Raw genomic sequence first — 13,645 nt, 5'->3', positions numbered from 1 at the left:
AAAAAAATATTTATTTATTTATTTATTGGCTATGATGGGTCTTCGTTGCTGCGTGTGTGCTTTGTCTAGTTGCAGGGAGCAGGGGCTACTCTTCGTTGTGGTGTGCGGGCTTCTCATTGCAGTGGCTTTTCTTGTTGCGGAGCACAGGCTTTAGCAGTTGTGGTGCACACGCTTAGTTGCTTCACGGCATGTGGTATCTTCCTGGACCAGGGCTCGAGCCCGTGTCCCCTGCATTGGCAAGTGGATTCTTAACCACTGTGCCACCAGGGAAGCCCAAACTTCAAACTTAACTCTTAATAGCTAAAAACAAAAGACATTTCTCCTTTCCAGATAGCATTTGCATTTTAACAGGGGCTTTCAAAAAATGCCTTTACCCAAGGAATGAGTAATTTGGGAATTCCAAGCACCAGGGTAGGGTTAGTACATGGAATGGGGAGAAGGGAACATCCCTCAGATTGTGCCCTTGAAACTTAGGTTTTCTCTTTTTGACCATGATTCTGGTTCTGAGAGAACAGGAAGGGGCTCCCTTAGGTTGCGAGAATTGGCATGGCTGCCTTTTGGTAAGTTCTGTGGGTCTTATTCATAGCAGGCAGAGCCCCTGATTGGATGTTTACAGACTCAGAGAGAGGAACTTGTAAAACTTTGCATGATACTTACCAATAGGAACTTTTTGGCAAAAGGGGAAAAGTGGTTTCCAAAACCATTGATAATTTGAAAAAGCAGGGCTTCTTGACTCAGAAAAGTCCGATTCTAGATACGACTAGGAAAACTGGGCATGTCTCATACACAAACTTGCTGTTGGGAGACTGGAAAAGCTAATTACCACTGCCATGTTACGCTCCTTCTTCTGGGCAAGTGAGGGGAATGGACTCAATTTTAAGACTTTAGTTACCTACAATATTGGGGAGCGAAGAAAAGCATCTCCCTGCTCCTTATGAATCTGCCTAGACATTTCTTCTTTGTACCTAGGCATCTTTGATACTGCTCCCCTCGTATCTGTGTGGAAACACTGTGCTCCCAAATGGGTGAGGAAAAGGACAGCTAATGAAAGGAAGGCAGTGTTAGGTAAGAAACTTCTCTGCCAATGAGGGCCCAAAGGGATTTGCTCCAAGAAGAGACTGGAAACCAAGTCAGACATATGATCCAGCCTAAGCTGGGAGATGTGGCTGGTGGGGAAGCCCAAGGAAAACAGAGCTCAGGATGGGTGACGTGTATCCGTACCAATCACCTCCCATGTCCACCAGACACCAGGAAGTGTTCACGTTTTCATCAAGGCATCACTCATGCCCATCTTCTTTCATGTCATGCCTACTGCCCCTAAGCTGGTTCAGCCTCTTCATCTCAAGGTCTACAAGTCTTTAACATTGGCTTTCTTGATCACCCTGATATCAGCCCTCGCCTCCTTCCTCAGGCCACTGACAGGATTATTTTCTTTAAATTTTCATTACATAATTTTTTTTTTGCTCCCACACTATTAATCCCAAACTCCCAATTTTCTATCAAATCAAATATAAACTCTTTATCTGACTTTCTAGGCCTTGTTAAGCTATCCTACGCTGCTTACAGAAACTCATTTCCCATTACTTGTCCAGAGTCAACCATCAACCTCTCTTCCAGTCCAGCCTGATTTTCTTACTGTGCTATAAAAAGACCATGGTCCTTCCCCTATTTCCAGGTGTCTCAACATTACTATATTTGATTGTGGCTTAGGAAGTTGCCAAAGACTTTTATACTAGTAAGAAACATTGAACACAGGGTTCTGCCTCTGTTCTTATACATGTGTGTGTACCTCAAGAATATGGCTAAAGTATTTACCCAGTTAAACTCAATCAAACATTTAAAAGTGGTTCATCAGGAGGCAGCAGTTTTTTGAGACACATTAACTGGATGCCTAGGATGGTACTTCTTCAGGAATCTGTTTGAAGGGCTGTCCTGGGAAGAATTTTTGGAAGCTTGCAAAGGCTTTCAGGGACAGAGGGAGATAGCCACCGCATAGAGTTCTGGACAATCAACAATTGCTAATATGAAAGGAAGACAGAAATTCTCCGAGAAAGATTCTGTTACGCAGTGGCCTAGGCTGACAGCTCTCTGGAATGGGAGTATCAGAATGAGTGGGCTTAGGTGGAGCACTGGGTAGAAGCAACAGAACTTGACTCTCTCCAGCAAGCATTAACACCCCTAGCTTACTCTGTTCCTGTCACCAGAGGACAGATCTGAGACCAAATCTGACCTATTTTTAAGTCCCAGGTCAGTTATCACCATCTTCACCCCACCCTCTGGACTATAGGAATGCCTGCTGTTCTCCATCTCTTCGGAAGCCTTAGACCACATGTCAGCTCAGCAGGCCCTCCACAGACCCTGGGATCCTCTAAATGCACTCTACCATATACTATGCTAAAAATAAGAGGAATGGAATTGGGTGGAGGCAGGGAAAGGTGGTGTGTCCAGGTTTTCTCCCTTATTTCTCCTCCCTCCTGAAAATGGAATGAGAAGCTTCAAGGTACACTTAAAAGTTATGAAGTTCAACTACCCACCCAATGCAAGCATCTCTCTTAAAATGTCTCTCTGCATTATTACCCCACTTTTTCTTGAGCAAGTCTGGTGATGAGGAGCTCATTGCCTCACAAGAAAGTCCAGTCCTCGGTTGTACCACTCTATTCAAAGTTCTTCATTATCTGAAACTGAGCTCTGGCTCCCTGTAACTTCCAATTATTGGAACTACTGGCCCTTTAACAACAGTGCATGTATCTCTCTGTTGGAGGGCCATTAAATATTTGCAGAGGGCCATCAGGTACTTGCAGGCTTCTCTTCTTTAAGTTAGTTAATCCCAGGCCTTTTAACTGTTCCTCATTTGACATACTTTCACTATTCCCTGGTGAATCCCTTGATAAACTCTAATTTGTCATTGTCATTCAAGTATAACCGACCATGATACCACAAGTGATGTGGTCTGATTAGCACAGAGCACAGTGACCACATTCTACACTAAGAGTGAATTAACTTTTGGTTAGCCTTGCCATGCGAACGCTTATATGATTTTTACATTTACTATGGATAAGCTACTTCTCTATTGTCTACTTAACTACTTCACTTAAGTGCAGATCTTCATGTGTACCCTGAGATTCAGCATGCTAGTATCACACTTTCTTTTCAGGCTTTATAAATATTAATTCAGCTTACCAACCGACCAGTAGCTATCGAGCTCATTCTTATGCACATTTTTATGCACATCTGCACATTTGAAAGCAGAAGTATGATTTCTGTGCTTTCATTCATAGTTTTACTAAATATGTAAAAGTGAAAAAGTAAAAAAACAGAGCCCCACAGCATCCACCATGGTATCAGTCTATTAAACAAGAATGATTCCTGGCACTCAGTTGTTGAGTGAATGAAACAATCAATACCTTGTCCTCATTCCCCATATTTAACCCATCACCATATCCTGTTGGCTATAATCCTGCTTGAACCTATAAACTTCTATCTACTTTTGCCACCACCACCATAGGCCATCTTCTTTCACTTAAACAACTAGAGTGGCCAACTGATTGGTTTTCTGGCCTCTGCCCTGGCTTCCCTACTATCCGTTTGCTACACAGCAGCCAGTCATCTTCAAAATGCAAACCTGATTATGTCACTCCTCTGCTGTTGATGTTGCTCTCAGAATAAAGACCAAAATCCTTAACTGACCCATAAAATGAGCATGGTCTGACCCTTGCTGACCTCTCCAATCTTGTCCTCCACTGCTCTGTCCACATTGACTTCCTCTCACGTGCCCCCATCCCTTTGCCTAGCATCCTTCCAAGTCACCCCCCCAACCCTTCACCTACTTAGCACCTATTCAATCTGTTCTGTTTACCTATTGATGCATCACAAACTGCCCCCAAGCTTAGCAGCTTACAACAATGAATATCTTACTCTTTCACAATGTGGGAATCAGAAATTTGGGCAGGCTTCTGAGTGATTTTTCTGGTCCTCATGGCATCAATTGAGGTCACTTGGCAGTATTAAACTGATGAATGGGATAGTCTGGAAGTACACTGTCCAATTCAGTAGCCACTAGCCACATGCAGCTACTGACCACTTGAAAGGTAGTATAAACAAATGGGTACGGCTGTAGTCCAACAAAACTTTATTTGTAAAAATAGGTGATAGCTTGATTTGGCCTTTATGCTGCAGTTTGCTGACCTCTGATCTAGATGATTCGAGGTTTTATTCACATGTCTGGTGGCTTGGCAGATGGCTGGAAGGCTGGGTTCAGCTGGGTCTGTTGACCCAAACACCTACACATGGCCTCTCCAGCATGGTGGTCTCAATAGTGGGACATCTTACACGAGTATTCCAAGAAAGACAGAAGCTGCAAGTCTTCTTTTGACCTAGCCTCAGAAATCCTAAACATCCCTTCTAGTTCACTCTATTGGTCAAACAAGCCTCTAAGGCCAGCCCAGACTCAAGAGAGGAGATTAGCAAAGACTATGTGTCCATCTTTAATCTATCACAACATTCTTCAAAGTTTAGACTAGACCTATTATGGGCCCTCAGAGTACCATGAACCTCTCCTCTGTAGCACCTGTCATCATTGTAATTTTACATTTATTTGTATGATCATTATCCTGCTTCTCTGCTAAACTGTAAGCAACCACATGAAGAGGAGTCCTTTCTGGTTTTGCTCATCATTCTATTCCCAGCATCTAGCACAAGGCCTGGCTCCCTAAATATTTGTTAAATGAATAAACAACCTTAGGGCACAGCTTTTCAGCCAAGTAACTGTACAAGTATATATCCCATATTTCTCCATTGCTCTCAAGCATATCATGAGACACCTTGTCAGAAGTTAAAATTCAGATACAGTCAAGTCCCAGCAACCTTCTTATTTTGCAGTTCAGAAACTTCGTAAAAAAGGAAATAAGCCTACCTTATTCCTCCCAGGGCCTCAGAGGTTATCATAGCTGCTCTAAAGGTAGAGCTTCAGGTTCTGGTGCCCTGAGAAGTGATTCATGCAGCACGTCACCCCGAGGCCAGCCAAAGCCCCAGGCAGCCTTGTCCTCCTCCAGCCCTTCACTCTCTTCTCACCCAGCTGGCTGTGCCCATCCAGCACACCTGGCTTGTCCAGTCACAGTGTGAGCTGGCAGAAGGCAAAGGGCCAGGGCCTGAGCACTGAGCTGACTCCCATCTAGTCCTCCCCTCCACGGAGGTTGTGGCATCTCCCGCTTCGCTCGGAGCAAGGACTCTCGTATGTGCCAGGAGGAGATAAATGAGTCCACCTTCCACACTGGCCTGGAGCTTGAATGGTAGCCATTTGTGGACATTCTGTTTCTCTTTTTTTTTTTTTTTTTTTCTGTTTCTCTTTTTAATGCTGGGTCAGGGACCAAGGTCTGCACATCTTTACACTCCCCCATAACCTCTAGAACAAGCCTGACGCTGAGCAAATTCACTACATGTTTGCAGGAGACGGTCTCAATGAACAACCTTCCTTAGACACCAGCAAACCTGTCATCATTTTTCCTGGTGCCCTGATCACCACTAATACTCTAGACAAAGTTGAGAAACAGGGAACTTTTTTTGTGGCTCCCCAACTTCTGCCTTGGAATCCTTCTCTCACTTCCTGAGTCATCACGTCTGTGCTCCCCTGTCCCACCCCATATGGCTGGCCACCACTACACCACACCTCTGTATACTGCCTTTTGACTGAACTAGATCGCACATCCTCCTGCAGACCTGAGATGAAAAAGAGCTCCTCTTAATCCTCTCCTTTTTCTTCCCCAATACCTGTAGTTCCCCAAGCTCTTCTAGGTGAAGCTTAGCTGAAACACAGTAACATGTGTCTGGAGGTCAGCCCAGGCCAGGAAACTGATTACCTGTCTAGGGCTGGAGTGGAGAGGAGCATTCTCCGCCTGGCACATAGTGGGCGCTCAAGCAATATTTGTGGACTGAATGGCAGCTCAGGACAGAACTTTTTCTGATACACAGGAACACTTATGGCTCCCTCCTGCCCGCAGCCCAGCCTGTCCCCCTGAGTGTCACACTCTGATTCCAGGAGCCACCATCACACGTGGCCCCAGGGATGTGCTGCTCCCCTGTTGTCCTGAGAGGGTAGAACTGGGATCCTTTCACTGGGTCCTACAGCACATCTGAAACCAGCTGGAGTTTTTAAAGGAACTACACAAGTGTTAAAAAGAACACAGTGAGTGACGAATGGAAACTAAATTGTTGGTGGTGAGCAAGCTGTAGTGTATACAGAAGTGGAAATATAATGTTGTATACATGAAATTTATATAATGTTATAAACCAATGTTACCTCAAAAGAATTTTAAAAGAATGCAAGGAGGCTGTGCAGATTTAAATCTCAACCTCGGATCTCAACCTCTCAATCTCAATCTCAACCTCCAGGTGACTCGGAACGTTCTTTAACCTCTCTGAAACTCCATTTCTGCATCTGTAACACGGGGAGAAATAATCTCACCTTGTTGTGGGGCATAATAATATACTTAGTCATTCAGTTGACTCTCACTCACATTCTATGATTGCCAGGTATGTAAAGCAAGAGAAAGTAGTGTCTGATGGGTACTTTTCTTTGGTTTCTGAAGTGAACCTCCAGCTAAATGGAAGCTACTCATTCTAGGTTTTTTACCAGTTCACACACCTACAGACTTTACTCCGCTCATAACTGACAGAAATCTCCTCTCAGAGAATCCTCCCTGTAAATTCTTAGGTTCTTTCCTCTCCCATTCCCCTTTTTGCTCTCTCCCTCCAAAGGCTAGAGTGTCTACTTCTCAGGCCCTCTGGAAAAAGCAGTGACTCGTAGTTGGGGTTAAGAGTTCATTGCACATGGGGCTTCCCTGGTGGCGCAGTGGTTGAGAATCTGCCTGCCAATGCAGGGGACACAGGTTCGAGCCCTGGTCTGGGAAGATCCCACATGCCGCGGAGCAACTGGGTCCGTGAGCCACAACTACTGAACCTGCGCGTCTGGAGCCTGTGCTCTGCAACAAGAGAGGCCGCGATAGTGAGAGGCCTGCACAGCGCGATGAAGAGTGGCCCCCACTCGCCACAACTAGAGAAAGCCCTCACACAGAAACGAAGACCCAACACAACCAAAAATAAATAAATAAAATAATAAACTCCTACCCCCAACATCTTCAAAAAAAAAAAAAAACCTATAAAAAAAGTTAATTGCACAGGAAGCAGTGACATTTCTGCTCTTCTTCAGAGCTGAGACATTGAAGAAAACTGGCTTCCTAAGTCAAGCCTCCACCCTCATGCACACTCCATGGCTAGAGGTGAGAGAAATTTTTTACATGGGGCATTTATACTGTATAAGAGAGAATCATGTCAATCTCAAGTGTTTTAGCCCTATATTTTAATAGGGCCTCTGATAAACTAAGTGTCTAAAGTGTTGATAAACTAAGTGTCTAAAATGTTGGCCAGGATAGTGGGCAGTCTCCAAATTAATGTTAGTGAAGTTTACTAGCAATGTCACTGCTGGGCCAGGATTTTGAGAACAAACATGATCTCTACTCCCCGAATCCATGAAGGGCTTAGATAGAAGTGTGGCAGGCTTATTCTGCATAGTTTGAGAGAACAACAACAGTATCAATGAGAGGAAGTTAAGGAGAGGCAGCTTCTCACTCAGGAAGAAAGAGTTTCCAAATAGAGAAGTCAGAAACGATGTTGACTTCCTTCTCATACCCAGTGCTCCTCCCCACTGCACGAATTACAGGAACCATCTGTCCAGGATTTCCCAAGGCCATACCAATTTCATGTAATTGTTTGAATTAAAGATGATTCATTAAATTTATAACAAAATATAATTTTGATTGTGTGTCCCTGTTCGACACATCACCCAGGGGAAAGCAATCTTTGATTATGTCGAGCATACTGATATTTTGTTTGCAAACAATGGGAGATTTTTACACTAGGTGGGAGTTCAGACTCAAAGGGTTCCTAGTCCTCAGATTCTATGATAAATAGGATGCTGGTGGTGATTTAGAATGAGGAAGTGCACAGGAATCAAATAGAGAACCCCTTTACCATATGATCCAGCAATCCCACTCCTGGGCATATATCCGGAGGAAACTCTAATTCAAAAAGATACATGCACCCCAATGTTCACTGCAGCACTATTTACAATAGCCAAGCCATGGAAGCAACCTAAATGTCCCCTGACAGATGAATGAATGGATAAAGAGGATGTAGTACACATATACAATGGACTATTACTCAGCCATGAAAAAGAATGAAATAATGCCATTTGCAGCAACATGGATGGACATAGAGATTATCATACTAAGTGAAGTAAGTCAGACAGAGAAAAGACAAATATCATATGATATCACTTACATGTGGAATCTAAAAAAAATGATATAAATGAACTTATTTACAAAACAGAAACAGACTCACAAACATAGGAAACAAACTTATGGTTACCAAAGGAGGAAGGGGGGCAGGGATAAATTAGGAGTTTGGGATTAGCAGATACAAACTACCATATACGAAATAGATAATCTACAAGGTCCTACTGTATAGCACAAGGAACTATATTCAATATCTTGTAATAAGCCATATGGAAAATAATCTGAAAAAAATATATATGTATATATAACTGAATCACTAGGCTGTACACCAGAAATGAACACAGTGTTGTAAATCAACTATACTTCAATTAAAAAAACAGCGAGCTCTTTTTCCAGACTCTACCACTGAGTGGTGTCAGCTCTGGCCCAACAGATAATGCCTGAGTTCTGAAACCAATTGAAATCACTGGAAGGAAGGCAGAGCAATTGGGAGAGAGCATGAGGTGCATAGACTGAACACCTAAAGTGTGCTTCAGCACCTGAATATATTTGCAATTCACTGTCACAAAGCACTAATTTTCTAATTGTTTACTAATCAGCACTAATTTTTTAAATATAAAAGAGCTCCTAGAAATCAATAAGAAAAAAGGCCAAAGACCCAAGTTAATAGTAGGAAAAAGAAATGTACAGATATGGAACAGGAAATATTATCTTTCATACATTTGAAAAGACTCTCATACTCAGAATAAAAGAAATTCATTTTTAGATTACAGTGAGAACCACCTCACACCCATTAGCATGGGTACTAAAGAAAAAAATACAGAAAATAACAAGTATTGGCAAGGATGTGGAGAATTGCAACTCTTGTACATGGTTAATGAGAATGTAAAATGGTGCAGCTGCTATGAGAAACAATATGGCAGTTCCCCCCAAAAATTAAAAATAGAATTACCATATGATCCAGTAATTCCACTTTCGAGTGTATACCTGAAAGAAATGAAAGCAAGATCTCAAAGAGATATTCGCACATCCATGATCATAGCATTATTCACAACAGCCAAAAGGAGGAAGCAGCTCAGATGTCCATCAACAGTTGAATGGATAAACAAAATGTGGCATATACATACAATGGAATATTATTCAGCCTTAAAAAGGAAGGAAATTCTGACACATGCTACAACATGGTTGAACCTTGAATACATTACGCTAAGTGAAATAAGCCAGATACAAAAAGACAAATATTGTCTGATTCTACTTACATGAGGTCCCTAGAGTAGTCAGATTCATGGAGACAGAAGGTAGAATGGTGTTTGCCAGGGATGAAGGTGTGGGGGAGAGTGTGGAGTTAGTGCTTAATGGGTACAGAGTTTAATTTTGGCAAGATGAAAGAAGTTCTGGAGATGGGTGGTGGTGATAGTTACACAACAATGTGAATGTGTTTAATACCACTGTACACTCAAAAAATGAGTAAGAGGGTAAATTTTATGTGTATTTCATGACAACAAAAAATTTTTTTAAATTCCAATGAGATGTCATTTTAACCTTCCCTATTGATAAAGATCGCAAATTAGAAACCTTTGTTGGCAAAAGCTACATGAAACTAAGCACACTCATGTTTTGCTGCTGGGAGCATAAACATAAAATTTTAGGGGAGAACAATTTTTTCAATATCTGTGAAGATTAAAATTGCAATTACCTTTTGGTCAAGGCATTCTGCTTCTAGGAAGATAGCTTACTCTCACATATGTGATTTGGCATATGATCAAGGTTTTTCATTGCAGCAGAAGATTGGAAAAACCTAAACGTCTATTGATAGGGGCTGGTAAAGTAAATTATTGCCATACAATAGAATACACCAGAATAATACGCAACTGTTAGAATGAGGATACTCAGTATGTGCGGATACAGAACAATCACCAGGGGAGTGGTTAGTGTGCAAAACTGCATTATAGTATGCTAACATTTGTGTTTTATAATAAAATGGAAAAAAATATGGGTATAAGTTTTCATTTCGTTTTGCCTAAAATAACTTCAAGTAGAGGCAAGAAACTGCTAACAGGTATCAGTGGTCACTCCAGTTATTTCTATGGGGGAAAATCAGACTGCTAGGGGGCAGGGTTGGGAGTGAGTTGCTTTCCACGATTTATCACCTTTACATTTTAAATTTAGTACCATGTGCAGGTATGACCTACTAAAATTTTTTTAATTAAAAAAGAAAGGCTATAGTCCAGAAGGGAAGAGACAGACACTTTTGGCCCAAAGCTGTGTGCTGGGTGCTATGGGAAAAGAAAGGAGGGGTGTCTAGCCTAGCCCAAAGTCATCAGGGATGGCTTCTAGACAAATCACCCCTAAGAAAGAAATTTCTGCTATTGCATCAGGAATAGTTGCACACTTTCCCCTGAGCACTGGTTTGTTTTTATCTCATGGACAGATCTGTAAATTAATTCACCAATTAGGTTTACCTTTTCTCTCTGGCTGTTAAAAAAGCTACAAGCCAAACTTGTGACCCACACCATGCAAAGTGGGCAGAGTTCTATGGTAAGCACTTAGCATTTGCCTTGTACTCGGCTCCATTTTATATTCCTGCATTTAGTTTGCTTTTCCCCTGTTTGTAATGTTGGTCATCTTTCCTATTCTGTGCTTCCCTGTAAGCCACTCTACAGCCTTTTTGGTCTAAGTTGGGGTAAGTGGATGAATGAAGAAAGACAGAGGGCTGGAGAGTTAAAAAGAGAGGATGGCGTTTATAGAGCAATGCCTGTCATTTTCCTTGGCTCCATCATGCAGATTAAGTGAACACTCTAGTGCAGTGGTTCTCAAAGTGGGGTCCTCAGACCAGCAGCATCGCTGTCACCTGTGAGTTTGTTAGTCATGGGTTTCACTCAATCTACTAAATCAGAATCTCTGTGGACAAGGCCCAGGAAACTGCTTTGACATGCCCTCCAGATGATTTTTGTGCACAATAAAGTTTGAAAACCACAGGAAAGCCAAAGAAAAATTGATTGCTAAATATAAATACTTTCTATTTGCCCCACCAAACCCATTTAGTGGTCAAGATAAGTAATGCTAGCTACTGCAGTAAACAACTCCCAAAATTTCATTAGTTTAACACAATAAAGTTTTATATTTTGCTCATGTCACAGTACAATGTAGATCACTGTGGGGTGTTGAGAGCTGTTTTATCAATTTGTCCAGCAAACCCGCTTCTCTCATAGTGAGGCTTTGCCATCTTCTAGGCCCTTGGACTCCTCCTCTGAATCCTCTGCATCCAAGAAGGCAGGGGAAGGAGGCAAGAGAGAGGCTTTAGTGCTGCTGCATCTGGAAGTAACACCTGTCACTTCTGCCCACAATTCTATTGGCCAAAAACCAGTCACTTGGCCCACCTAACATGGGGTGGAGGGACTGGGAAAATAGAGCGTGTCTGTGGGGTTAGGAGGAAAAGAAAATGGCTTTGGTGTACACACTGTTTGATCTCTGCCACACCCATGGGCCTAAGTGAATTTCAAACTCCACTTGTTATATTTTGGTTTTTGGTTTCATTTTCTAATCAAGTTTTATCTTCTCTTTTTTAACTTTAGCACAATGGGACTAAGAAACACTCTCGTTGTGATGGCCCTCCTGCTGTCTGGTAAGCACCCTCTGAGCTTTATAAAGTCTCTAACCCTCCCACTGTCTCCCGATGAACCTGACCTACAAGCTGGGGTTTGAGACTTGATGGGTTTTACTCACTTTCTATTCAGCGTTCACAATACCACATGCAAAAGACTTTTAAGTCTTTTAAGAAGAAGGAAGTATCACAATCGAGAACAAGTATCTCAGCTGATGGCGGGCCCAGCCTGAGATGGAGCCCTACACCTTCTGTCATCTCACACCCATGGTCCTGGATGCACAGAGGAGGGTAGACTGGCCTGTCCATCGGTGCCCAGGGAGCTGGGGGAGGGTCCCTACTCTGACACGCCTGAGGCTTAACTCTTCTACTCCTCTGTTCCCATTTCTGGCATTCTCACACTTTTAGGAAATGGCTGACAGGATTCTAAAAGTCTCCTTCCACTAGCGATCATGGTTTTTCTCATTCCCCACCTTCCCTCTCCCCGGCAATCCACTGCCCTCCCCACCAGCCCGTGCCCATAGATCATAGTTGGCACTGATTACTGGGAGGATCAAGAAACCCAGTTCTGCTACCACCTGCTTCAGTGACCCTCAGCTAATTGTATCAGCTGATTTACCATCAAGTTAAGGGACTGAGCTTCAGGGCTCCTCACTTGCACAGCTCTTTCCAAACCCCTCTGAGACCCCAGGAGGAGCCCTAACAGTGTGGCCCTGTGTCTTAAGCCTTAGTAAAATTTTCCTTAATAAGATATTTTAACCACAATAAGTTAAGACCACTGTCTCTTTCCACTGCGACTTTTCTACTTTTCTATCACATTCTCCCCACGTTGAGTGGCACTGTAGTGGCCACAGGCATTTTGTTTTGTGTTCTGTATTCTTTTTCTGAAAGAGCTCTTCCCCCTCAAAGAAATTTTAGAAGTGTCAGGCCTCACAAAACTCAGATCTTGCCTGTTTACTGCTCTCTGAGTTTCAGTTTCATCTGTAAACGGGTTGGCCGAGGTTCCTGCCGCCCATCCTGTGACTGGGTGCCTTTAGTTTCTCCTGGCCCATCCCCTTCCTGCTGCTTGTTTTCCCCACCCTTAGCACCGGGAGGGAAGGCATCCGGTCCTGGTGTGGGGCAGACAGGGAGGGGGAGCTCAGCCTGCTGTTTGGCTACAACGGCACACAGGCCGCCCCCGACTAACTGGCCTGGCCACGAGCTTACCTCCTTCCGATAGCCACACACCAGGCCCTTGGCCACTGTCCTTGTCCCTGCTGTGGGTAAAAGGAGTCAGGCTACAAGGGAGAGATGCTCCCTCAGATTGATGCTGGCTGGGAGAGGCCTTTTGTGATGTGTTTTCTGTTTAGCACCTTGGAGCTTGTTGGGTCTGTGCTATAGATGTGCTGCCTGATCTATAGATGGGCTAACTGGTCACTTTACTGACTTAGGTCATAACAGCAGCTTCCACCTCCCAGCACCAATATGACCTGTTACTGTAGCTCTTGGGGAGGTAGAAGTTATGTGTGAGCAAGAGCAAGAGAGAAAGGGGATAAAACAAAGCTTTGCAGGACATTATCCATCAAGAACTCTTCCCCTCCCATCCCACTTATTTTATTTATTTGACAAATACACAGATGTAGTGCTTACTTTGTGCCAGGTACTGTTCTAAGCATTTTATAAATATTAACTCACTTAAACGTCATCGTAACTCTCTGCTTTAGGTCTTGTTATGATTCCCCGTTTTACAGCTGTGCAAACTAAAGCCCACAGA

General features: G+C 43.1%; 1 protein-coding gene across 3 annotated transcripts in view; it reads left to right on the top strand.

The window, feature by feature from the left end:
- CD86 (CD86 molecule) overlaps positions 1-13,645 on the top strand; it is a 63,060-nt gene that overhangs the window by 22,539 nt on the left and 26,876 nt on the right. For all 3 annotated transcript variants that reach the window (XM_067034468.1, XM_059064242.2, XM_067034467.1), the window contains exon 2: positions 11,864-11,913. In XM_067034468.1, the coding sequence (XP_066890569.1) occupies positions 11,864-11,913 (50 nt within the window). The remainder of the gene's footprint in view (positions 1-11,863; positions 11,914-13,645) is intronic.

This window comes from Kogia breviceps, chromosome 5 (assembly GCF_026419965.1).
Source record: "Kogia breviceps isolate mKogBre1 chromosome 5, mKogBre1 haplotype 1, whole genome shotgun sequence".
In the NCBI taxonomy this organism is placed as follows: Eukaryota; Metazoa; Chordata; class Mammalia; order Artiodactyla; family Physeteridae; genus Kogia; species Kogia breviceps.
Note: the sequence above shows the minus strand (reverse complement) of the source record. Positions and strands in the feature narration are given on the sequence as shown.